The following is a 27,610-nucleotide window of genomic DNA, read 5'->3' on the forward strand; positions in this document are numbered from 1 at the left end:
ACTACATACTCTGATGCCAATTTTCCTTCGACCAAGTATTTGTCCACTGAAAAATAATATAAATATTATATCATGATTTTTAGTACTATCTTCTGTCACTAGAGAAAGAGAAAAATTCTTATACTCATACATATCATTTTAAGTCACTGAAATATATAACTGTATAATAAAAAAATTCAAGCTAAGTCTAAAATTTCTATAGCCTTTCACTTTAATTAACATATAAATTCAATAACCACCATTAATAACAGAATGTCAACTTCTTGACAATATGTTTATTATTCTTTTTATTTTAGAAGTACAACTATCACATATTATTTTCAGATATATGTGACATGTAATCATCCACTTTTACATATAAAAATAATTATTAATAAGGAAACATTTTAATGAGAAAATATTTATAACAATATAGTAATTAAACTTAACAGTGAAAATATACATACATATATTGAATAATTATTTGGCTATAGTTATTGTTAGAAACCAAGATAATTAACCAAAATATTATCATTTTGTTTATTCACAAGAATAAGTGAAGTATTAATTACTATAGACACTCTTCTCTTATCTAAGACAATACCTTACATATTGTCATAAATATTATTTTAGAAAAGAATTCAATTTCAGTTTGTAAAAATAAATTTTTCAATTAAGAAAATACTTACTCCAAATTCTCTAAGGTAAAAACGCACTCAACACTGCGTCGATTCATGCCACTGACACAAGAATGCTTGCAAGCAAATTCATATAATACTCTCACAGAACAATCACCTGTCTGCACATTGCCTAACGGCACTGTCACATTCAAATGTGTATTAGAATCAACTGAACCAAAGTACTGAGCTCCCACTGACTTGCACAACAAAACATGATCAGAATTATTGAAATCATCTAAATCTGAAATAACGATTTATTAATATATATAATTTCAATTATGATATTAAATTGTATATCAAAACATTTTGGAATTAAGTATTAATTATAAATCTTTGCCTTTTTGGGATGTATCACAACATCAAAATAAACTACTAATTATAATATATAATTAAAATTAATATAAATAAAATATAAATAAAATTAATATAAATAAATATATAATTATAATTTATAAAATCAAAATGAATATTAAATATACTCACTATCGCTTGATTTCATAGTCTTATGATTTTTACATCTCATAACCAGATTCGGAGCATCATGAGGGCTAGAATACAGCATTGTTGCTCTTACAAACATCCAGGGATCATAGGGTTCCAAAAAAATCTATTGGCAGTGTATGTCCCATGTTGATAAAAGCCTTATTCAGTTTTTGAGAGTACTGAAAACATTTTTAAAAAATAATATTATTTTAAGAGACTTTTTTTTTGATAAAATAACAAAATATAATATAATTCAATCATGTACAAAAGGTCGATGTACGTATTCTACTAGTAACCACTTGTCCTTAATACAAGTTCAATACCATAGATTATTTTTAAGAATTACTTACAGTAACTTGAGGTTTTTGTTGTCCAAGTTTGCTACATGCTACTTTGAGATCAAAGTTGTAATCCCCAGCAAAGTCCTTGTTACTGGGAACAGTTTGTACTGAATGTTGAATGGCAGCTGAATTCATATTCTGTAGCGCCTATTAAATTCAGAAAACATTTATAAAAAAATGCAATTACAAGTATCCAGAACAATCTGCTATACCAAAATTACTTAATTTGATATGTATCGTAAATTAAATAAGACTATAAGAAAAATAATGAAAATAATTACCATGGTAGAAAAACCATCATATTCTGCAGAGGAATGACTAGACGGCTCAGTTTTAATATCCCGCTGTGCTGGATCTGAATCAGGTGGTATGGCCAGAAATGGAAGTTCAGTCTGCTAATAAATGTTTGTTTTATATCTTATACAAAAAATCACTAATGATTTGAAAAATGTCTAATTTGTTTTTAAAAAAATATACACTTAATAGGCATATTTTAATTCTATATTTATTGCAATTAAATTTTTAACAATAGTGATTATATCAAAATTACAATAAAATAAGAAAGAACTCTAATACTTACATTGCTATCAGACCATGAATTTAAATCCCTGAGAATAAAAAGAATATAATTAATTTCTCTATAATTAAAAATTATAGTAAACTATTTCATTTTTCTTGAATTCTCAATCATTTATAAAATTAGCTGACTTCTATTTGTTGCAAATAAAAATCATTTTCAGAATAAAATTTCTAACAAGTCATGCACAAAATATAAATATGGATAAGATAAAAAAATATATAAACAGAAATAAATTTATATATATTATTTTTTAAAAATCTCAAACCTTTTTGCACAAGGAAGATTAGTCAATAAAAAAAATAAACCGCAAGCCAAAATTTCTCTAGCAATAACAGAGTGTTCTTGCATCACATATAAAAAATCATATTCTTTATGAAAACATGATTTATGCTAATTATAAGTACATATGTTCAAAATTATGTAATTGAAATAAAATGAACATATTACATACTTTCAGTATATTCATACATTTAATAATTTAATAATTTAAAGTCAGAAGATGTTTCATTTAATAAACAATAAATCCAGATATTAAAAAGAAAAACTAAATTATATTTAAAAAAAAAAAACAGACTTCAACATGTTTCGAGTTTGATCATTGCAATTGATAAAACACACAAATTATTAAAAAAAACAGAAATTCTATTTACTTTTAATATGGGGAGTTAAAGTACTAGATAGCAAATGAGTACTTTTCAAATATCTATGGCTAAACAGTTGACTGTATCATTTATTTAGCAAATTCAAATACAGTAGAACCTCGATTAACCGGACTAATTGTTGTCAATAGGCATCCGTATCCAATGTATGAAGAATAATGATGTATATTTATCAAAAATAACAATTACATGCACAGATATCAACAAAAACGTTTATAAGAAATTAACATTTCCCTATGTATGTACATATATATTTTCATAGATTGCATTACATACATACAAACTGTAGCATTATTCATGCAAAAATTCGAATTGCAGGTATGTACATACATATAAATTGGTTGTGGGGAGTCTGGATAATCGCGAATCCGTATAACTGAGGTCCAGATAATCAAGTTTCTACTGTATATTTAAAATCTTTACATATGTTAAAGTTTTGATGTATTACTTACAAGTTCAATTCCCGTAAATCATCAGTAGTAATCCGAGGCAGTATATATTCCAAGTCACCTAGATTGTCACTCATGCTGTAATTAATATATTAACTTAAATTCTTTTGTAAAGATCTACATAAGACTTTGATATGTAAATACAATTTATTGTTATGGAAAGATTGAAAGAAATTTACAGTCTAATTATTTTAGCACATGATGAAAGCAATTCTATAAATATCTGTTTTATTAAAAAAACTAAATTAAATCATTAGAAAATTTCAATTATCTAGCCTGCATTTACTTCTTGATATGACTCATCTCGACTTTATTTGTTTTTTGTGTATATTCATATTTTCCTAACGATTTTCAAGATTTACTTGTGCTTGCCTAATTTCATTTTAATATTCATTAATACATATTTTAACATTTTATTCTGTTAGTTATAATTTTTTATATATATTATATATATATATATATAATATTATATATATATATATATATATAATAATATATATAAAACAAACTTTGTTTTATATATTTTTGGGGTTATAATTGAAACACAAAATACTTACGTTAAGATGCAGTATAATTTAAACTTTTAAAGTGAAACAAAAATTAATAAAAAAATAAATTTAACTAATTTAAGATCACTTTATAAAATATTCATTAAACAAACAAAATTTGCACAAACATTTGTTTTCGCCGACATGCATTAATGAAACAAATTGGCAACAAATAAACGTAGAGACCGATACAAACAAGATATTAATGTTTTTTGTTGTATATGTCATATTCGAAGTGAGTAGTAAGAATGCTGCCAATAGATAGAGCAACATAAATTTGAATGATTTTCTTAATTATGAAAGAAATAAATTTTATATATATGCTAAGAAATGTTAAATATTAGTTAAAATTAGATTATTTTCCATACTAAATATTAAGATATTTTGATCACATTTAGTTCAGCAGTAGTTATGAAGGTTTCTGGCATACCTCAGAAAAATGGATGTGTGTGTGTTTTGTATGTCCGCACTCTTTCGTTCAAAAAGCATTCGATTCCTATTGATAGGGAGACGTGCTGATTAGTTTTTGGCAAAGGCAGCAAGATACGCAGCAAAGAGTGCAGAAAATAGAATCGAGATTATGAAAGAACGGAGCATCCGATTTGAATGATCTAAAAAACATTCAGTTTGTAATGATGGGGGAAGTGATGGTTAGTTTTTGGCAAAGGCAGGTCCAACCGTTTCGAAGATACGGAGCTAAATGTGCAAAAAATGGCAGTTTTTGAGAGAGCATCCGATTTGAATGATTCAAAAAACTTTCTGCTTGTGTTGACGAAATTATTGATTTAGGAAAAAAAACATTTTTTTAATTTAAAATTTTTTTTTTTTAATATCGAAATTAATTCGGATTTGATTTTTTTTCTAGCTATAGTTCTAAAGCTCAATTAAATACTTTAAATAAATAGTTTTAACATTGCACTTCACTTTATATAATTCTTATAAATATTATACAAAGCCCTTCATTTTAAATTCGATTGTTTAAGTTTTGTTTATTTACTTTTCTGTAAACAAACAAGTTACAGTATTTATAATAATCTAATTGAAAACATTTAATATTTCTCGAATTTTTCATTACGGTACGAGAAGTTCCAGCAATTTGGCTTAAGGCACGATGCCATACACCACTTGTTTACGTATTTATTCAATTATGTAAATTTACAATCGACTGTTTTGTAACACAAATTTTGTAATCATATCTAAGCATTTTATGTTAAACATTTATTTATATAAAATATATATCTAATAATTTCTACTCAATATATGTATATTTTGAAACGTTCTTCTATTTACTTAGGATAGTATAAATAAGATCGACAATTTTTAAATTTGTAAATAAGGGAAAAATATTGATTTATCTTCAGCATAAATGAGTATATTTCCATAATAAAATATTATTTCTGATTTAATAAATATTAAAATAATAAAAACATTCAAATATATTACTAATATCAATAATTTAATACTTACACTAAATTCAGCATTACCATAACTCAACTGGTAGATTTTTTTTTATCATTTTTGAATAGCAATCAGAACCTTACGTCCTATGAGCTGTTGGGCTGAAACTTCTCCTTCCTTCGTATTTTTTTAGAAGGTAACCCAATGGTTAATACATCCATATTTGATGATTTTTGTTACTAGAATTAATCTAATAGGGCTGACATTTTATTGGTGCAGCAATGCCGGATTAAGGGCTATTTGCACTTGGAAACATATTGCTATCTATATTTTCAAGTGAAAATCGTTGTCACTGCTGCCTGACAACAGGCTGCTCGAAGTGGGTATCGAACCCGGGACCTCTGAAACAAGTCCCATCGCTCTTAACCGCTTACCTACGAGCAAGCCTACTGGCAAAAATAATTGCGAAATATGTACTCATTTAGAACAAAATTATTACAACTTAAATTGCAAGATAAAAGTGATAATAATAGTTTGGCAAGAAAGTAATTGGGTGCAACATAAAACATTTTTTTTAAAAGGAACTATAATCAATCAATTTTTCATATTTTCTCTCTATGTCAGTTCCAATAAGGAGCCGTCCAAATCACGTGAGTTTGAAAGGTTTGACAAAAAATCACGAAATATCAGATGGGGGAGGTGAAGTCTATTTAGATCACATGTGTATTTATTTTTTATATTTTTTTTCAAAAAGTTTACGATTTTTGTAGGTACTATTATTACACGTGTTGTTGATTGAAAGAGGAGCGATTGAATATCACCACGTATCACCAAAGAGAAAAGGGGGCTTAAAAATGTTTAAAAACGATCACGTGTTTAATGGATGGCCCCTAAGTTGCTCCAAGATACCAAAGATATGTGAGACCTTGTATTATCGAAATAGAATAAAATTTTATTGCTATTTGCCAATTCTGGTCGTTGTTCATCATCCAATTTGATCACCTATTTAGGTATCTGAAAATATCATCTGATTTCTTTTAAAGCAACTCAATATCTTTGTAGTTACACCAAATTAACAATTATGATATTTATGATATCAATCATATCGGGTTCAAAAATTAGACATAATTAATTTCTAAAAATTAAAGAATCGGCGGAAGGTAAGATTCTACGTGTGAAATTAACCTGGAAAAGGAATCAGAAATCCTTTGCGCAAGGCGCATGTTCCTGGAAAAAAACTTTTAACTTTACTATTAATATATTTATATTTTTATAATGAAATATAATGTTGTAATAAAAAATGAATTATTAATAACAATTATCACGAGTATACATCAAACGTGTTAATGTAACGTGGAAAGTGATATTAAATCGTGTAAAATTTGTATGCTTAATCAGGCAACAGAACAAATGACAATATAAATAACTAATTATAATTTTAATCAGTTAAATAATCGGAATAAAATTTTAATTTATAATACGTATTATTTATATGGGAGAATTTATAATCGTTAGCTGAATCTGTTACAATGGTTGTAAATGTTGTATGTTCATAGTTCTAAGTGTTGTATATAAATATAATTAGTAGTCTGTGATTTTTAAAAGCATTAATTTTTTTCATTTTTTATCTTCAGTATTCTATTTTTGCCATGGGCGTTAAATAAATAAATTAATTAATAAATAATACCAGTGTATGTAATATAATGAAAAAAGCATGCAATACTAATACAGAATATGAATAGTAATTTAATAATAATTAAAAAGAGATTTTTTTTTTATTATTTTCCTATTGAGGAAAGACGTTGGCAGGCTAAAACAGGGCGTTATCAATATCACCAGGTCTGATTGAACAAAAACATAAACATCGCATCGTTTTGCTATAATTTGCATTTACATCCAGCTGAGTGGAGACCTCGTAAGTTCTGGTTTTGTTAAGTCTTTCAGTTTAGTCTGAAATGTGACATTGGCGAGGTGAGACGTAATTAAGTTGTAAGTTGTGTCGTGTTGTGGAATATTAATTAAAATTTTAGATATATTTAAAAAAAAGTTAAATCGGCATAGTGTTGTTTTTGCGAATGGTCGAATTTCCCATTTGACTTGTTTTTATGTGATAATGTTTTTGTTAATATGCGCGCTATTGTTTGTAAAAAACATTGTACTGATAAATGCTCAGATATCTGGTAAGTATTGCTCTTTGATTTATAATGCTAATTGTATAAATAGATGCATTGCTTCATCGTTATTTTTCAACATACTTCATAATAACAATTTCTTAATAATTTTAAATACTCCTATGATTCATTTCTCAAATATTTAAATTTCGCAGTGAATTTAATAATTAAGGCATTGAATGTTATTTTCATGAATGAATTTGTTAATGTTTTTATTAGTATTTAATATTTATGCCATATCATTTCATTAGTATTTAATATTTGATGTTATTTTATTATTATTATGAGATACAAAAATTATGAAAATTTATTTAAATAAATAAGTAAGAGACATTATTTAACAATCAAATTTATTAATTTTTGGATAGGTTCAACATTCAAATGAAAACTGACTTTTTTCGCCATTTTTATTTTAAAATAGAAAAACTTCACTTAATATTGAAAATGTAAACAAATGAAATTGTCGTTATAACTCCGTTTTTTACAAGCGGTTTATCTAATTGTAAGCATATCCACAATAAACATATTTATATATAGATAAGTTTACCTATAGTTTAAATAAATTAACACCCTCGAATGTGTAAAAATTTAATTAAACCTAATAATATTTCAAAATTTTGACTTATTTTATTAACGCATTTATAAATTGATACTAGTCACTTTAACCCAGTGGTTTCCAACCTTTTCCGCACCAGGACCCGGTTCTTATAAAATAAACAGTCGTGAGTATTTCATAAATACTCAACTGATATTATCATACTACAAATTATGTAAAATGCAATATTATGTAAAATATTCATAAAAAATAATTTTACTTTCTTTTTTTAATATAATTTAAATTTTTTTGTTATATTTTTAAAAATTCTATTTTGGAAACATTTGAAAGCCCCCCTTGCAATAGCCTTGCGCTCTCCTGAGGAGTCGCGCCCCTCAGGTTGGGAACCACGGCTTTAACCTGAACGATTCTTACGTAAAGTGATATTTTTAAATTCTTCACATTTCCATTATGAATTTCGAGTAAAGAATGCAGTCCTGAGGGCATTCAGTAACATCGAAATGTATAGTACAAATGTAATTACTTGCCAAAATTACTATTTTTTTCTTTTATATATTGTTCTTACTTATTTTCAATGTCTATTAAGTTTTCGGAAACACATTATTAGTATCTGAAGGATACATTCACAGATCTTATTGTTGAAGTTTTATTGACCTTAAATAAACAAATAATTAAATCGTTTTATTTTTATAATGATTTATGGGCCACATGTACTAGTACGCCATTGGAAAAACCCAAAAGTATCAACATATCAAGACATGGCGGTGCAACGACATAAAAACCTCTTATTTAAATATTAAACCGACGACAAAAAATTAAATATATATTTAAAATAATTTTCTAGATGAGTGCTCATTATAAATGTTGAATTATATGCTTCTCAATGAAGTTTCACGTGATATCTATTAACTTAAATATGTCCAATTAACATCAAAATTTTATAAAAATATTTTATTCCATGCATATTCACAACTTACATGTGATTTGCTACTAATAATTAATGATAAATTTAACTATTGAACATTTTTAATAACTTTTATTTTTATTATTGTTACTATTTTATTTCTTTTTATTTTCACTATTTTTCTATTAACTTTTGATATGCGGTATTTAATTGATATGCGGTGTCAATGCAGGCTTACTTCCTTTCAATTTATTATGTATTTTAGATAAATACATAATCAACTCGATGTTAATTAGAAAAAAAATATTTGAAGTACGATCTCATATAAGAAAGTTGTTCAGTTTTCAGTTAAAATCTTTTCAGTTTAAAGCCCAAAAATAATATTTTTAATTCGATAGCTATATGTATTCATTATTCGCGATTCTGTGTGCAAATGGCTTTTGGGCGCGTACTTCGTATTTCCATACAAATAACCGTATTTCTTTTAAATCAACATGTGTCTATTACAAATGTCTATAAGATTAAAATTGGAAATATTTTAAATAAATTTTATAACAGTATAGCATTTTTTATAAAATTCATTAGGATCTAAGTGTTATATTTATCTGTTATAAATATATTTTTAATTCAAATATGAATATAATTTTATGCTAATTTTAACACTGACAATGAGAACATTAAAATCATCGGAAATGTATACTATGCGATCAAACAATTCGATACGAATTCAGGAAGTTGCATTGGAATTATTAAAATCGCTTGAATATATTCTTAATTTAACATAACACATATTTAGCACTTTCACGAGCAATATTTAAATTGACTTATCTATGACCGAAACATTGTTTTTCATTTTATTTTTTTGTTATAAGACTTATTGATGCCATAGTAACCAAAACTAGACGCTCTGACTTTTTCTAAAAACCAATGTTTTTCTCAACATCTTTTATATAATTCGAATAGTTTTCAAATCGTATGTTCATTATTGAGTTTGAATGTGAAAAACTACTCAATGCCATAAATTTGCCATTTTTGTATTCTTATCAATTTGAGAAACTTGTAAAACATAAAAAAATTGTACCCCTAAAACTTTAAACAAATCTTATATATTCAAGCTAAATTAAATTAGCTGTGCATATTTTATCTTTTTATTATTGCATAAAGTAGTTACAGGAAGAAGTTTACACGTTTACAAGCCTTAAGATCATACGTTTTAAATTATGCAACACATAGCTAAATGTTAAAACAGTCAAAGAAAATGTTTTGTATTGATTTGTGACAGATTATATTACAAAATTATACTCATACTGCAATATTATTTATTTTAAATCTATATTTTCATAAGGCGCATAATTCAGGGTTATCATATAATAAGAAGGTTATCAGTGATAAAGCTTTATGATGGCTACGAGGTGTTTAAATAATACTTTTATAGAACTAAATTTATTAGACTTTGATTAGTAATGTTTAATAGTAAAATTGTTGAATATATAATGTGATAAGTGATAAGCTTTAGAATTTTTACTTAAGTATCAAATAATGTCGGAATTAATCACTAGTTAGCCTCATATCATTCATGAGGCTAAATGTAAGAAACTCATAAACGCTCGAAATATGTTTTCTAGAAAAAAAGATGGAATTCTAGAATACTAATTCACGTATATAAGTTTAAGTGAATTGGGAAAATTAAAGCATTAACCAACACTAACCAAAAATCTAATTTGTTTGTTTGTGAAGTTAATATTATTTAAATCATGTTTATGTCACTGTTTAGGTTTTTCGATAACGTATGATTCATAATTTTCATAAATTTATGGACTTTTCTGACGATCAGTTTGCAAAAACGTTAGTTTTATCAATACAGAATTGTTGGAGGCATCTTTTCAATTTACTTAAAAATCTGCTACATATAGATAATAAACATTTTTAACTTTTCCAAAACTCCATTTTAGTATAGCCAAATGTAATAAAACAAATGTAATAAATTAAATACATCATTAAATTATTTTTAAAACTGTTACTTTGTAACCCTAACATCCGTTACAATATAAAATCCTACAATTACCAACATTTGCACCATTCTGCAAATATATGAAAATTTATCACCATGGTGCAGTATATCTTTTGCATTCACAAGGATCTAAATATCAACTTATTTTGTCAGTAAATGAAATAACTCATATAAATCTAACCACCAAAATATTGCCGCGTCCTATAAGAAATCTCAAAAAGAAAAGACCCTGTTACTTAAAATTACAGCTAATTTAGTCGACATCGCCTATTCACCAAATCATTGGTCTAGATTTATTTTTATTTATCTTTTACCTTTATTAGTTTACTTTAGTTTTATGAGTTTGCTGTATATTCTGTTCATGATACATTTGATTTAATTTTTCCTTTGATGTCGCTCGTCAATGTTGTCTTATAAGACTTCAAAAATTTTGATTGACAAAACTAACTCGTGTGAAACGAATAGTTTTTCGACCACACACTGTTTTTTAATTACCACATACATCACAATATGTCTCCAAGTAATGGGATTGTAGTTAGAGATGGTAAAAAAATAAGATTTCCCAGTGGTAAACCATTCGACCACATTTATAGTGCAAAAATATTTTTTTGTTTTATCACGACACATGGCTGCAAATATAGATAGTACCGGTAATACGCATAGCTAACATTAAATTGGCGTTATCAGGATTGTGAGAGTATAGCTGTTATTCGGGCTCACCATCCTCAATATCCGAATAAAATGACAATTTTATTATAATTTTGAAGTGATAGGCGATAGTTGCACCAGAAGTTATGATGGCGAGGCAGGTGAATGCGCCCTGATTACTCAATGTCCTTCTGCAAACCGCATCCTTCAGACCACCGGCATCAGACCTGATGTATGCGGTTATTCTACGTATGAACCGATAGTTTGCTGCGTCCAACAGAGATACAATTCTAACTGGAATTCTAACCGCGAAGGCAACAAAAGGATCAGCGAACAAAGTAAGTATTTCGTTATTTTTCAAAAATTATATAAATAGTCAAAGAATTATTCGCATGACGAAAATACTCGTCAATATACAAAATTCCTCCACTTCTCCGAGATGAGTATACTCGTCATCACAATTAACTGGTTAAATGTATACATTACATTTCTAATTATGATTGCCTATAGGATCCAAACAAGTTTTAATAAAATTTGACTACCGCCTCCGACTATCTTTTGTATCAACAACGATTTGCAAAACTTGGTATAATAATAGATATAATTTCCACCAAAAAATTAACTCACACATTTTGCTAGCAACGTAATCATATTCTAGTGTACTATAATATAAGAACTATTTTCGCTTGCCTTTTCCGACTTGCAAAATTTAATAAACGATGAGGTGTCGAGCAATGATATAAAAAATGACCTATTTATTAATGATTCAAATATCACAGTTTTCCTAAAATTCATATGCAAATTTAGAATTTTCCTAAAATTCATATACAAAGTTCAAAAAGTGAAATTAATATTTTCTCTTCGCTGAAAACAATCAACAAAAGCACAAATTAATTTCCTAAATATACTTCTTTACGATGAAACATTAGGTTTAACATGGATTTAACATACATCGCGCGACCTTTGACACAGTATAAAATATCAAATCTGGTTTTTAATCTATTTGAATTTTCTGTATAACAATAAGCATATATGTAAATGATTGAGAATACATTTACATATTTAAGAATTTATTTTACTTTTGTTCTGAATTGTCGAATTATTTATGGCCAATCTTTGCCAAAACCTAATCAGATAGATAAATTGATGCTGCCTTCATTGAGAAAACATCGACAAAAAAAAACGAACGACGAACGAATGTCGAGAAAATTAGCAAATCGAATTTCCTGGCCCAAACATAAACTTCTCATTCGGGAAGTTAATAGAAAAACAAGTCAAAACTCTAAGCTTTATATATTTTTCTAGAATGTGATGAGTACAGTACTGCCGTAAAACAAACATTGACGGTTCTGCCATTGGTGTCAGACCCAAATCCAATATCGTTTACAGTTGAAAAATGTGATTACAATAGCGTTCCTTTGATCGTTGGAGGAGAAGTCGCAAAATTGGGCGAATTTCCACATATGGTAAGAAAAGTATCTAACCAAGATAATAATTTGCTGAAGCAGAAGAATTTATTTTTGATTTACATTCTTCCAACTTTACTGAATAAAAAATACAACCAATAATAAGTATTATTTAAACAATATAATATGTATGTTATTAATATAATTATACTATGCGAATTTCGGTTATTGAGAAGATCAAGTTTATGACGCGCACGGCAAATAATGTTTCACGTCATGAATTAATAAATTCTTAATCAAATATAACGATAAAAATAGAGTTAATAAATGCTTTCCTGATTTATTAAAATTCAATTATAAATCTTAAACCAATCGATTATTATGAGTGGGATATTTAGAATATCTGTACCAAACAATATTACAAATTGCGCATTATAATAATATTCGCCAAAAATCTTATGCTAATTAAAAAAATAAATACAATATACAATATATTGAATATTGAATACATTCTAAATCAAGACAGAATAATAATAATGATTTTAAAGAGTAAATTTCGATTTCAAATTAAATATAGATTCAATTGATTTCATTATATGCTTAATGGTATTGCAGGAATACATTTGGAAGTATGTAATTATTCTCTTCGATATTTTTATTTGCGGTTAACGGCATTATGAACGCGAAAGCTTGAGTGCAATCAATGCAAACGTAACGGTAAAAACTAAAAGGAATTTTAAATAGTGAATGAATATTACAGATGGTATATTTATGTGTATAATTATAAATATAATTACTTAGGCAGCCATCGGATGGACAGAAACTAGTGGGGCCGTAAATTGGTGGTGCGGAGGCACTTTAATTAGTCCCGAATATGTACTCACAGCGGCGCATTGTGCAAGCGTAAATAGGTAACTATGAAGATTTCTTTAACCCATTCGAGACCCCGATTTTTTTCGAAAGCGGTCCCCAGGAGCAAAATTTTTTTTGTTTATATTGTTCAAAATCTGGTTCACTACGAAAATCAACCAAATCGTAAGCAAATTTGCATTGCACATAAGTAATGTTACTTAATTTCAGTAATATTTGTTAATACATTCTTAGAAAACAGCACACTGGTTTTAAAATAATTATTAGTAGATTTCAAAATTCCAAACAAAATATTTTGTTTTGTTCCGGCACGAATTAAAACCAACGCTAAATTTTGTTTTTCTATACCATACTGATACCATTAATTCAAAAAAAATCTTATCTCGACGACTCTATCACTCAGAATAACTGATAATTTTTCATTACAATTTTTGCACACACGGTGCGCAACCGGTCTTATAGCCCCGGAAAGCAATTGCATACACGGTGTGCAATCGGTCTCGAATAGGTTAATCGTTTTTACCCCGATGTATATTACATGTTTATCAAAACAAATTAATTACTTTTTGTACATTATCATAATAACATATAATTTTCATATTTAACCTTTCGCTACAGCATATAGTTTTCCGCAGGACACTGACACTGCTGCACGGAACAGCGAGCAACGTACTAGGCAAAACAACATATCTTACTTATAATCAATAAAAATGCATTTAAAAATTAAAAATTGAAAAACTAAAGATTACAATAACAAATTAGAACTCTCAATAATTTAACTCATTTTCAGTTATAAATCTCGAAGAAAAACGACACTGGATGTCGTCTATAGGCAACAGCCGTACACGCGCAGGTCAACATGCGGCTGTCGCCTATAGACGACGCTCGTAGCGAGAGGGTTAAAATGAGATGATATGAATTTTTCGTGTTTAAAAGTAGCAAAATTTACAAATGCTTTTGATTTATGATATTTAAAAATATTGTTATTTTTTGTGTTATACTAAAAATCTATGGATAAATACGGATCTTATGATATTTGTAATTTCTTTTTACTATAAAAAAATAAGACACTTATTTACCTTAATTTCTTACATACATTATATGTAGTGATCAAAATCGCCAATGCATATATAACTAAAGAAAGCACTTATATCCAACAAAAATCAACAATATTTAAATGTTTATTTTATTTTTAGTGAGCAACCTGATATCGTTCGACTTGGGGAACATAACTTAAAACATTCGGACGATGGGGCCGATCCCATTGATGTTCCAGTCGATTCCGTCATCACTCATCCTAGTTATCATTATCCATCTAAATATAATGATATTGCACTAGTTAAACTGCGGTATCCAGTTAGGTAATTCTTATAAAAAGTTTTTTTTATTGCTTTTAAATCCACACGGTTTACAAAATCTACAAGTTTGTTTATTGGCCTCGCGTTCTTAGAGCATTTATCGATCTATATATTCATTTTATATATAATACTATACTAACTTTTTATATTGTATTCGATTCAGTATTTTTACGCAGAATACGACATAATTTCTGAAATCCTATTTTAATAAATTTTCTACTCCACATTACAAGATTCTTGACTTCTTGACAAGGTAGTTAATTTCACAATCAATTTTCATATAATCGGACCTATTGCACTTGTGGTCCGATTTTGATTTAAAATTGCATTTGGAAAGAAAATTCTGTATGCTAACGGCACATTAATTCAAATAAATATGGCCAAGCCGCTTAAAAACAAGTATATTATTCAATTAACTATTTTGCATATAATTTAGTATTGTTAATTTTTTTTTCTATTCTGTAGTCTTTCCAATTCGATCAGACCTTCTTGTTTATGGGCCAATGACGAGTTCGACACAGATAGTTCAATTGCTACTGGTTGGGGAAAGATAGACTATGGTAAGAAAGTAACAATAATTTTTTGCAATAAATATTTCAAAGATAAATATGCTTCTGCATCGTTAGTCCTAAATTTGAAAATAATCATACCAATGACTGTCTTAAAAAGCTAAAAATTAAATACATATATAAAATTAAATTTTTGTTTAAAAACAGGCTAGTGTTATCAAAAAATTTTCAAAATACATTTAAAGTACGGTTATTGGATACAAATACGTTCATCACTTCTTAAAGGAAAAAAGTCTTATATATAATGAATTTAGGAAAAGGGAATAACCTTTTTGATAAAAATTTTTATAATAAACATTTTAATATCGCCGCCGGTATAATTATTTACTACGAACTGCAAAAATAACATATGTATGTATACAAATGTACAATTGTGATTTATATTCATAAAAGCATCTTTATATGTATATAATATTTTATTAATCTCATTCTCGGACAATTCTATTCAATTACCTTTCATTCAAACATGAAAAAATATTATTGTTAGTAAATTGATACTACAGGAAACATAGTTACGATCACTGAAGTTACCTCATTTACTAATTCATAATTAACTCGGGTTATACATTTCAAATTGACAATCACACAGCAATGATAGTAAAGAATTTTCTCAAACATACAGTAAATAATATTTCATCAGTCACTTTGATACTAATTCTATTTTTAATTTGGAATTTTTGATTATATATGAGCAACTGGGCTGGCATTATACTATCAAAGGGAAGAATATTATTATCATTTAAATACGTATTTCCAAATACTTGAGCATTTGTTTTTGCTTTAGAATTGAAACTTATTTTTTAAATATAGTACTTTCTTTAATAATAATTAATATGTTTTAATTGTACAGCTGAGAGCAGAAGTGATGACCTACTGAAAGTAGTACTGAAAATTATTGATAATAGGCAATGCGCTCCCTTATACGTTGATCAGATTAATAGAAGAAGATTGAGAAATGGAATTGTAGATACACAGATGTGTGCAGGAGAATTGGATGGTGGCAAAGACACTTGCCAGGTAAACAAATCATTATGACTTCATTAAAATTTGAACCATTAGCAAAAACATTGTTTTCAGAATTTCTAATATCACAAATTTTACTAATCATTATAGAGAATTTTATACTGTAAGATTAGTGAGTATTACATCAAATATCAAAAATATAATGGACAAATTTAATATATGTAATCAGGGTATGAGCAAGAAGTTTATTGATATTTTATTGCAGGGAGATTCAGGTGGGCCATTGCAAATAACAAAACAAAGCAACAAATGTATCTTCTACATAGTGGGAATAACATCATTCGGAAGGGGATGTGGTGCTCCTAATAGCCCCGGTGTTTATACTAGAGTCAGCAAGTATGTTGACTGGATTGAAAGTGTTGTTTGGCCAAATTAAGAGTTTTTAAATAATAGTTTCTCTTGGTAAGGAAATTTAAGGCTCATTCACTCAATAAGCATTTTAAAATATAACACCCCATTAGTATTTGATGAAGTGTTTTTATTACCTAGTTTTATACCTAATTTTAATGTTCATTTAATTAAGCCTACCATACAATTTTAAATAAATAAAAATTGATTATAAATTAACTTTAATGTTTTATTAATTTAAAGAGCTGCTCATTTAGTGAACACAAATCTGAGTTTAATACAATGCAATTTATTTAAATGTAAGTTCTAGTAGACTTAATTAGAATCAGATATTACAAACAAAATAAATATTTTTTTTAATTATAAATATAAATTGAAAAAATTATATAAATCTATCTATCCAAATCTAATAACTGCATCAAAGTTGAGGTAAATAAGTTGAAAAAATATAAATATTTTTTATAAATAATATCACTTACTTTTATTATTTATTAAAAGATGAACTTTTGGTAATTGCCTTTTCGGACTTGATTTAGAATTCCTATGCCTATTTGATTGCTATATTTTAATTATTTGTCAAGGCCAGTCATTGGGTTGTTCGTCATGTACTGTATACCAAGTTAAACCATCTCCATCGGGTTTATGAGCAGATGGTAATAATAAGTGCATTGCCACAGTTCTAAAAACAAATTTAGTATAATTATAGCATTTCAAACCATAGAATTTGTTATTTCATTTAAAACTAACCTGCCTCTTACTAATCCTAGGAATAACTTCCAATTTTTTGTTGTTCCGAAATTATATGGGTTTCTATATTGTTTTCCTTGCAGTGCCAATCTCTTTGTTTCAGATTTATTAATATTTGCTTCAATACTAGTCTCACCTTTAGAAATTAATTTACCATGCCAAATAGATAAGCCTCCCAGCGCAAATAAAACGGCTATAAAATAGAAGAAATTTATGCACAATGTAGTATATATATATATATATATATATATATATATATATATATACAGGGTGCTTCAAAAAAATGTATACACACTTTGAACTTTTATTTACTGTTCTACAAAGTTAAATTTCAGGAAAATAGAAAGCTGAAAGTCCAATGTAAATAAAACATAAATAACAAATGTTAATACTGTTCCAATTGGTGACATGCAGCATCAATACAATTCTAAGTACAATCACCACTAATTGATTGAAAGTGTGTATACATTTTTTTGAAGCACCCTGTATATATAATAGGTAATGCGCCTATTATTTAAATAAAGTTAAATGCTTCATACTAATTATATTTTGTAAGTAAATTATTGAAAAACGAATGTTATATAACAAAAACAGCTGATTATAATGTTACAGTGTGTATTTAATTTAGTTGTAAATAGACATTTACATAACAAAACTTCTGAAAAACACAAAAAAGCAAGTTCCAAACATAGTTCTGCGGCATATGCTCTATGATATTTATCCGATATCTACTTATCATTTAATAAAATTTTAAATATAACTTCAGACTCCTGATTTTAGTTTATGCAAATCATCAATTTTATCTCTACTGCTTTAAGATTATGGGCAGTCAACAATTAGAGTTATGACATTGACTTAAAACTCCTTAAAAAAACATTGATGTCACAATATAACAATTATAATGTTACTCTCTCATAATAAATAATAATATCAATCACAAACTCATAGTATTTATATTTTACAAAAACATTTTGATTTTCTGCTGAAATCTAATTATTAGCATGACTGAATCACCTGTATTTATCAACGCCATAAATAGAACTGCTCTTCTTGTCATTGTATCATCAGCAAGAATTTCGGTCTCTAATGTTTCAGGTACTGGAAGATCATGATGTGGAGGTCCAGCATCACCATATTCATTCATCTCTGCCTAGTGAATGTACAAATATTTATGGATATAATATTTGTTTTCAAAAACAAATAAAAATGTTAACAGAGACAATTTATGGAATAATCTGGAATCATTGTTTTTCATAATATTTAACTATAAAACAAGTAACAAAAATTATTTTTTTAGGGTAAAAAAAGAAGCTTTTATAATGTTTTTTTGTAACTTACAACATGAACCATATGTCCTGAATTATTAAATCTAACGGGATGCCCATCTGGTTGGTGATCTTCTGTCCAATGTCCACTGGAACCTACCCACAGTACACCATATGCTATTTCAAACCCAAATATTATAACAAAAGTAACTCCTAGAACCATATAAACCATATATAAGTAAAAGTAGCGATGGTTGTAATGCCCCACACAGTTGTTTAACCAAGCTGAAAAAAGAACAGATGGTATGAAAGAAATAAAATCTAACAAAAGAAGTATAGAGAATTTAAAAAACAAAGGAGATCAAATTAATATATTAAATTGTAATATAACAAAGAGAAGTTTAATTTAACATTTTTACTGAGCATTATGATATTGCTAATATCAAACTAATGCCCCAAAATATAAGCTAATATTAATAATTACAAAGTAATATTACAAAATGAATAAAATAAAAAAAATCTTTTTAAAATCAAATTTTCACAGAATCCATATTTAATATGTGAACTTACGACAATGATGATCCATTTTCAATACACATCGATTGCAAACAGAACAATGGTGTGTCCGAGGTGGTTTTGGGGCAATACACTTTCTACATATACTCACTGCTTCAGTTATTAAAGCTCCCTGAACAAAAAAAAAAATCAGATTGCAATAGATTTATACTATAACCATACTAATGAAAAAAATATAGGATTTCAATAAATATATGTACATGCAATTATTTTCAAGGGTTTAATCATTCAATAGTAATGAAACACTATATTTGAATGAAAGTTATCTTAACAGTGATTTGGATTATGAAAAATAGCACTCTGTAAGAATATGAAATCATATCAGATAATTGATAATGTAGTAATGTAGAATCAAATTGAATTAATTTGATATAATTGAAAACATATATTGATTACATATTGTTAATAATTTTCAATCAAAAGGACATTTGACTCATAATTTAAATTATATGTTTATTTTAATTGCTCATTTAGCAAGAAAGCATTCAATTAATTATTAACTATGCGGTTGTTGCTATGTTATCTACTATAAAAAAGCAAATATAACTGAAATTTTATTCATTATAAGTGTTCATTATAAGGAGCAAAAACTAATCAGTAAAATACTTTAAAAATATTTTTTAATAAATTTTGCTACTGACTATATTTTATATTACACTAATATATTTATTTACATCTGGTGGTTTTCCTGGTTCAGTAACAACTCCCATGTAATAATGAAACACTATGTTAATCAACAGCCAATGTCCTACTATTATTAAAGCAATTGTGAGAGGTTGTGAACGATTCCAATAAAAAGGAAGGCCAATCCAATATGCTATAAACACGACTGCAGTAGTTAGGCATGTAACTGCTACTATAAAAAACTGCAATATGTTGTTTATTATAAATTGAGATACACCAATATTTTTTAATTATAGCATGCACATAAAGAAAAGATAATTCCAAATTTGATGAACAACAATCAAAGTATAAAATGACAATTGTCTTTATACAAATGATATCTCAATAAAAAATAAATCAAGCTATTGAATATAAAACTTTAAGCATACCGGGCCCAAAAATTGTGTAAAATTGTCCACTATCCAAAAAATAGGTTCCATAGCCACATCGGCTGCATAGCTTTGGTTCATATGGTGATTATATGTTAAAGACTTGAAAATAATTTTTGTGCGATAGTGCAGCTTTTTCAATGAGTCTCTGAATAACAAAGTGATTATTAGTCAATAAATTGAGATATAAATAGTCTATTGGTCAATATACTTACATTGCTATCTTTGGTAGTAATTTTATTTTCCATTTAATTCTAGCCATGTTGTATTAATCACAGTCTTATGCCATTAATTCAGCCAATGTTAATCAGCAAATGTAAGAGAATCAAAACAGAAATTAGCTAAAATCAGTCTAAACCCCATGACTGTTTGTTTGGCAAATAATCCACTCATGTTGATCCAATGCTATATTTAAGGTTAAATCTGTTGTCATCACTCAGTTATATTACAATGTTCAGTTTAAATCAAATACTTACGTATTAATTATCTTAATATAATGTGCAATATTAAAATATTTCTAGTCATTGTTGAATATATGATTGAATCAGTATGCTGAAAGTATTAAATTGTGCTAAACACAGCAATTTGAAATATTCGTCCTTAATCAATAAACCAACTTCGTCTGAAGCTTTATCATGTTACTTGAAACAATGCCGAGAGCCGCCTTGGACTTCATATTTCATAAAAGTACATATTGACATTAATGTATTATTTATTATTAAGATTTTAGCCATAGATGGGATGCCGACTGTCAGCCCGAATACCCGAATAGAGACGTAAACATTAGATCGGTGCATTTCAATCGTTCGTAATTATTTCTCGCCAAGTACATTTGAATTTGAGCAATCATCTCAATATGCGATAAATAAAAAAATATGATCTAACATATTATTAAATATCTGATTATTTACCATGGATGATGAATTCATGGTTCTTGATTCCAGTTATAATTTTCAATTTTCGTAAGGAGGTTGTTCTTTTTTTATATTTTTTTGTTTCGGTTTTGAGATTTTTTGATATTATGAAAGCTAAAAACCTTAGAATTATTTGAAAAAAAAAATCATCTCAATATCTATTTTTTGAAGAAGTTATAGATATATATATCTCTATACGTATGATCCTCTGAAAGCGTTTTTTTATCTGTTCCGCGAGCTATTGTATGCCAGCTGCCTCTTTTTCATTATAATACCTCATGCACATGACCTTTTTAATGTGTCAGCATCTTTGAACACCATGGTGTATTTCGTACATTAAATTAAATGGTGTATTTAGTACATTATATTAAAAACTTTAAATACGTTTTTCTCAAATTGACTTTTTTCAATGCGGTGCCACAAATCAAATAAAAACTACAAGTCGGATCAACTTGCATTTTTTTTTAATTTGTTCACCACTGCAATACCTAGTCTCCCTACCTCAAAGAACTTGATAACATTACGCAAAAAAATTTTGCGAACCTTTTCGTCCCAAAACAAAGGCCTTTTTGGACACTTTTTTTTTAAATAGCTGCCATTTTTTTCCTTCTTGCTTTTTTTCTTTCATTTTGGTAGGGGGACTGGATTCAAACGTCTTCTTCAACGTAGTTTCGTTTTTTTTTTGTTTCAGGCGATGCGCAACGGATTTATCTGTGGCACCGCAAACGAGATCGATTTTGCAATGCCCACTTTGGCGGCCCCTGGTTAAAAAATGACGGCGACAAAAAAATAATAAAAAATATCTTAATATTCTATGATTTTGTAATTTTTGTTTAAAAAAAACCTCATGTCTTTATGATAAATACATTTCGAGAAAAACAAAAACAAATACCTTGCATGTTTTGTAACAAAAAAAAAGAACAACCCCCTTAAACCAAGAAACCTAATTTATAATACATAAAGAATGTCGTTATTGTTATGTTGGATATATTATTCCCAATGTTGGTATATAATTCTGAAAATTTTAAATGTATTTTTATAAACATGAAATTTAAAAAATATATATATATTTTTTTTAATGATTAATATAAAATATATTCTGAATGAGAATATATTTACTCTCAATGTAACTTTTAATAATCATTCCTCATAATTTAAACAAACTGCAAATATAAAATTAAAAATATTTTGAGATAAAAATTTCATCTTAGATCTTACGAATAACAACAATATATTGCCATTGCCTGACAATAAATAATAATAAATCTAATTGAATTAAAAATTTGTATAGTACAAAGATGTTAACGATGACCAATGGGGTATGTCAAATTTCAACTGGACATTAGAAAGTGGAACAAACTATCAAATTTTAAGAACTGGTTGTTACCCATATATGAAATATCACTGCACTAAAAGAGCTTATGAGGATTTACATTTGCAAGACATTTTCTTTAAAGCAATCAAGGTTACAAACTTAGGTAAACGCTCATAGTATTGTGTAAAAAATTCAGGTGATATATATATTTTTAATATTTGTTTCAGGTATACCGTGTTTGCTATATGGCTTGGCTGCAATATTTCTAATACGGCACGAAGAAATAGTATACACCCCAAGAGGTAATGTACCAATATACTTCTTGTATGCTGAAGACAAAGGATCTTTATACTAAATAAATTCATTGTATATTCTTATAAAAACAAATTTTAATGCATAAATATATAGCTTACAATTAAATAAAAAATTATATACAACTAAATACAGCTTCTCAATCTCGCTTTTCTTCAGCTATCAGATTCACCCTCGATTATACTACTTTTAACGTTTACACCATTGCATTTCATTGTTTCTTCAAGACCATTGATATGGTTTTGTCCTTTGACTGGAGATGATGCATCATCCAGGCTTACTGACTCTCTCTGAGATCGTTTTCTTTGTCTTTTAATACCTGACGCATTAACAGGTTCTTTGAGCATTTCAGAAAACAGTCTTTGCTTGGCTTGCCACATTAATGCTTGTCTCTGCACTATATCTTGGTGCTTTTGTTCAAAAGTTAAATCTGGAGGAATCAATAATTCCCACCCTTTGCCATATCGCAATCTAGCCACAGATGAAAGAATTTCCTTTATTTCATCTGGTGGAAGTTTTACTTCAGCAGATACTCTTCGTCTATCTACATATTGATTTTCAGTAAATAAATATATCTAAAACATATTTGAACAATTAATTAAATACAATTTATGGTTTATTGATATTAGAGAGTTACATAGTTTGAAAAAAAATCATCGAAGATATGACCTTATTTTAAAACTATGATTACAAGACCATACTGAAGTTACCAACCACGTAATCCCGTCCTCGACACATTAATTCAGCAGGAACCCCACTGCTACCAGATCGAGTATCAGGAGGATACAGTACTTCAGAACGTGCAGTCCAACAACCACGAATAAGCATACCAGCTTGTGGCAAGGTTTTAAGTAATTTATCAGTTGTTAAAGACTCTTGAGCAAGAATTAGTGATAAATGTTGAAATGTTATCAGTTTAGCTAAAATGATAAAAAAAGTGTTCAGCATTAAATCATTAATATAAATAAGCAAATTAAACCTAAATTTTGCTTCCAGAAAATAACATTTAGTTTTATAGCTTACAACTAGAGAAGGGTAACATATATAACAGCAATTATACTTTCATATTAACAAAAAACTAAATGATTTTAAAAACAAACTAACTCAATGAAATTAAGGGTACTAATGTTCGAATATCAAATCAAGATAATAAATTATATACATATATATATATATATATTTTTTTGCTAAATATCAATAGTTGTATATAGTTATCCATTAAAAGCTCCTATTTAATTATTTATTATAAATGCATAAAATGCAGTAACTGCATTGCTTCACTTTTGAAAATAAAAACAGGTTAAAACATATGAACAATAATAATATGATCAAAATAAATTACCATCTTTTAGTAGAAGTTTGATTTGATCTAATAGTGGTAATGTTTTGAGAGCATTTAGAGACAAAACATGGGAAGGCAACGAAGGTAATGTTCCACCATCCTCAACTTCCAAAGGCATTAACGACTTTAAGTATTCATCTCCTGTAAATGACAGTGCATGGCCCACATCATTGGTATTTTGACAAACCAGTCGCAATTTTTCCAACTTTAGAAAAAAAAAAAAAATATGTAATATGTCAACTTGTTTTAAATAAAAATATAACATTAAGTAAAACATATTTTTTAAGCAAATGATTTTGTAAATTCACCAGATTCTTTTTATCAATACTTTTATAAAAAATATTTAGAATACCTCAGCTTCATTTGTATCATTTTGATAATATACAGTTTCACACCATGGTTCCTCTTCACTCTTTTTAGAAAGATATCCATAAGACTTTTCACGAGCTTTTTTTACTTTATCACTTTCCACACGAGCAAATTTTACAGTGACCTAATTACAAGAAAAAATATCAATCAGTGTTTGTCAAAAATAGAATACATAAAATTCATTATTACCTGCTGTATTTCTTCTTCATCTAAATCTGCTTCTTTTTCTGCTTTTTCCTCAGCCTTTGTTCGTTTATCAAATTTGTCAAAATATGAAAAACTAGGATGCAATTGGACTATTCCTATAAATAATTTTCAGAGCATAAATGAAGGTCGTATTGGTTTCCGAATATGATATAGAATGATTTACCTGCTAAAGGAGTACACTGCAGTTCACCATCTCGAATAGATGCTAAAGCATATTTCTGGATTTCTTGCTTGCCAACAGTTCCTGAGCTCGAGTAACATTGCTTGTCCATCACCCCACTTTTGAAAAATGCAGAGGACGAAGAGTTATCCCTACTTGAGTTAGGCTGTAAAATTTGATGACAAATTGTAAAAAGACTGTCATATTCCATAATACAGTTAAGAATGCTAAGATTTAATGAAATTAGTAGAAGCCAAAATACATTTATATCAAAATTTCAAGTAAAGCGATTCATACAGCCACTCAACAAAATGGCATCAATGCAGGCTCACTAGTTCAAATGAATGAATATACAGTAGAATCCGCTTAGTATGACATCGAAGGGATTCCAAAATCTCGTCATACTAACCGGTCGTCATTAAAAGCGTAATGAAGGAAAACTTTTTAATATACAAATATGTTACATGTTTCAGTAATTTAAAAGAAAAGCCTATACAAACGTTTTAATTAAAAATAAAAATGACACATTAAAATTTAATATAAAATAAAATTGACATAGGGTAGGGCGGGGGCACAACGGTCCAATTTGACTTACGGTAATTATACTGTTTAAACCCAATGAACAACACATAACATACATCAAAGAAGCATCTATCGAACTATGTTCAGAAAAACTTACATATATACGTACATAATTCCTAATTATATTATATAAATATTAAATTTTTTTACTATTTTTTAATCATTAAAAGGTAAAGTGAAACAACCAGGGGGCGAACAGATGCAATTTCTTCTATTAATTAATTAATTTTGTGGGTACATTTGTTACAAAGACAACACAGTATATTACATTGATTTGCTATTGGTCAGAAATATTCATCAGAAGAGCCGGAATAACAATTTATTCAATTAGTCTCTTGTAAAATTGCTTTTTTATAAACTTTACTACTTTATTGCCAAAAGTAAAGGTTCAGCTGGTCTTTTTTATCACAGTCATGTGCTGCTTATCTTCTGATAGCAAAGTCATAAGAATAAAAGTGATGGCTGGTTATGAATTTATACATTTTTAGCCCTCTACTATCAAATATAATTGTTAAAAAAAATCTAATTTTATTTGTTTATGAGATATCCGTGGTGTGTCATTAATAATAAGTCTACCCTACCCATAAACATATAAATGTGTTTTTTTAATGTAAGTAATCAGTAATTTTTAATTGATTTCTTTACATAATTTTATTGTAAAAACAGTCCCTGGTGTTTAAAAGACATGTGTGCATAAAATAGACTTGGCCACATCATGTAAAATCATGTCGGTCATTATAATTGGACATATTTTTTTGCAAAAATGGATCATTATAAGCGGCATGTCAATGTAAGCGATGTCAATATATCCGACTAGACAGCTGTTTTTTTAAGGAATATGAAAACCAAATTCCTAGTGCGATTACGTCATATTAAGCGGTTGTCAATATATCCGGTCATACTAATCGGATTCCACTGTATAATATAGTATAGCATAAAAAGGTCTAATATGTGACAGTAGTCATGTAGTAAAAACAATATTTAAATAATTTTTTTGCAACATGGCCATTTAATAATAAAATAATCATTACCATAACCTAACACGATTTTCTACGTAAACTAGAATTGTATTATTTTGGTTCAATTCTCCAACCGTAAGCATGCATGCAGCCCTATATGGAGGCACTGGTGCAGTAGAACATAACATTTTTAATGTTCTTGCACATATTAAGAAACTTAAATAAAAACATTTTAAACTTGCCGTCGCTCCATCAGTATTAATTGCAATTTGCTCTCCTTTGGAATAATCATAATTCTCACTTGAGGTGTCCAGAGCAAATTCTATTCTCACTTCCTGGTGGTTGGGCTTTATACGACTGTTCATTACACGAGCTTTTTCGAAAGTACATGACGGGGGTTTGACTGGATATTGAAATATGTACAACTGATTTGCTAATTCTTTGGAGAGATATACCGGCATCTGAAAATATCCGACACGAGTAATAAACATAACCTATTTAAACACGTTGTACAATTTGATGTTACAAAATGGTTTAAACACCTCTTTAACAATTTCATCATCTTCTTCCTCCATCGTGGAAACTTAAAACTATTTTCACTGTCATTTACTATATTTTATATACAATTCTCGGCCATTTATACAGAACCAGCTGCTGGCAGAGAACACCGTCCTTTGCGATGTCACACTTGATCGACTAATGGCTAGCTAAGATTGGAACCTACAACACTTTGAAACTGTCTCTCATTTTCATATATGCACAATTGAAATAAAAACAAAGTAAATATTATTTAGTCGTTATAAGGTGGTGAGGCGTGTTAAGGGTTTGA

At 27.9% G+C, this 27,610-nt stretch overlaps 5 protein-coding genes across 6 annotated transcripts in view; 2 read left to right on the forward strand and 3 right to left on the reverse strand.

Annotated features, from left to right (window-relative positions):
• The window catches only part of LOC113378441 (venom protease-like), a 44,385-nt gene extending 27,230 nt beyond the window's left edge, over positions 1-17,155 (forward strand). The window contains exons 1-8 of one of the 2 annotated variants that reach the window (XM_026618971.1): positions 7,173-7,297; positions 11,527-11,745; positions 12,713-12,873; positions 13,615-13,724; positions 14,880-15,044; positions 15,507-15,601; positions 16,461-16,627; positions 16,839-17,155. In XM_026618971.1, coding sequence (XP_026474756.1) covers positions 7,231-7,297; positions 11,527-11,745; positions 12,713-12,873; positions 13,615-13,724; positions 14,880-15,044; positions 15,507-15,601; positions 16,461-16,627; positions 16,839-17,009 — 1,155 coding nt within the window. In that variant the 5' untranslated portion in view covers positions 7,173-7,230 and the 3' untranslated portion in view covers positions 17,010-17,155. Of the gene's footprint in view, positions 1-7,172; positions 7,298-11,526; positions 11,746-12,712; positions 12,874-13,614; positions 13,725-14,879; positions 15,045-15,506; positions 15,602-16,460; positions 16,628-16,838 lie in introns of those variants that run through there. The other variant, XM_026618972.1, reaches the window with a different exon arrangement.
• LOC113378444 (cellular tumor antigen p53-like) overlaps positions 1-27,610 on the reverse strand; it is a 44,380-nt gene that overhangs the window by 6,776 nt on the left and 9,994 nt on the right. The window lies entirely within an intron of this gene.
• On the reverse strand, positions 17,386-21,262 carry LOC113378443 (palmitoyltransferase ZDHHC16-like). Its single transcript, XM_026618974.1, has 10 exons — positions 21,239-21,262; positions 21,098-21,173; positions 20,837-21,026; positions 20,622-20,769; positions 20,244-20,435; positions 19,564-19,681; positions 19,067-19,278; positions 18,743-18,878; positions 17,729-17,921; positions 17,386-17,660 (listed from the first exon to the last, which is right to left on the reverse strand). Exons 3-10 carry the CDS (start codon positions 20,881-20,883, stop codon positions 17,558-17,560), a joined length of 1,149 nt encoding a protein of 382 aa, XP_026474759.1. The 5' UTR covers positions 20,884-21,026; positions 21,098-21,173; positions 21,239-21,262; the 3' UTR covers positions 17,386-17,557.
• Positions 21,104-23,205, forward strand: LOC113378445 (uncharacterized protein C15orf61-like). Its single transcript, XM_026618979.1, has 3 exons — positions 21,104-21,308; positions 22,827-23,013; positions 23,078-23,205. The coding sequence occupies exons 1-3, from the start codon at positions 21,171-21,173 to the stop codon at positions 23,203-23,205; spliced, it is 453 nt and encodes a 150-aa protein (XP_026474764.1). The 5' UTR covers positions 21,104-21,170.
• On the reverse strand, positions 23,304-27,585 carry LOC113378440 (DNA-directed RNA polymerase III subunit RPC5-like). The gene is made up of 8 exons (XM_026618970.1): positions 27,324-27,585; positions 27,024-27,242; positions 25,244-25,406; positions 25,063-25,175; positions 24,857-24,997; positions 24,505-24,709; positions 23,877-24,082; positions 23,304-23,737 (listed from the first exon to the last, which is right to left on the reverse strand). The coding sequence occupies exons 1-8, from the start codon at positions 27,354-27,356 to the stop codon at positions 23,318-23,320; spliced, it is 1,500 nt and encodes a 499-aa protein (XP_026474755.1). The 5' UTR covers positions 27,357-27,585; the 3' UTR covers positions 23,304-23,317.

Source organism: Ctenocephalides felis, unplaced genomic scaffold (genome assembly GCF_003426905.1).
Source record: "Ctenocephalides felis isolate EL2017-DRISC unplaced genomic scaffold, ASM342690v1 CF-g0.4_SCAFFOLD_01886, whole genome shotgun sequence".
In the NCBI taxonomy this organism is placed as follows: Eukaryota; Metazoa; Arthropoda; class Insecta; order Siphonaptera; family Pulicidae; genus Ctenocephalides; species Ctenocephalides felis.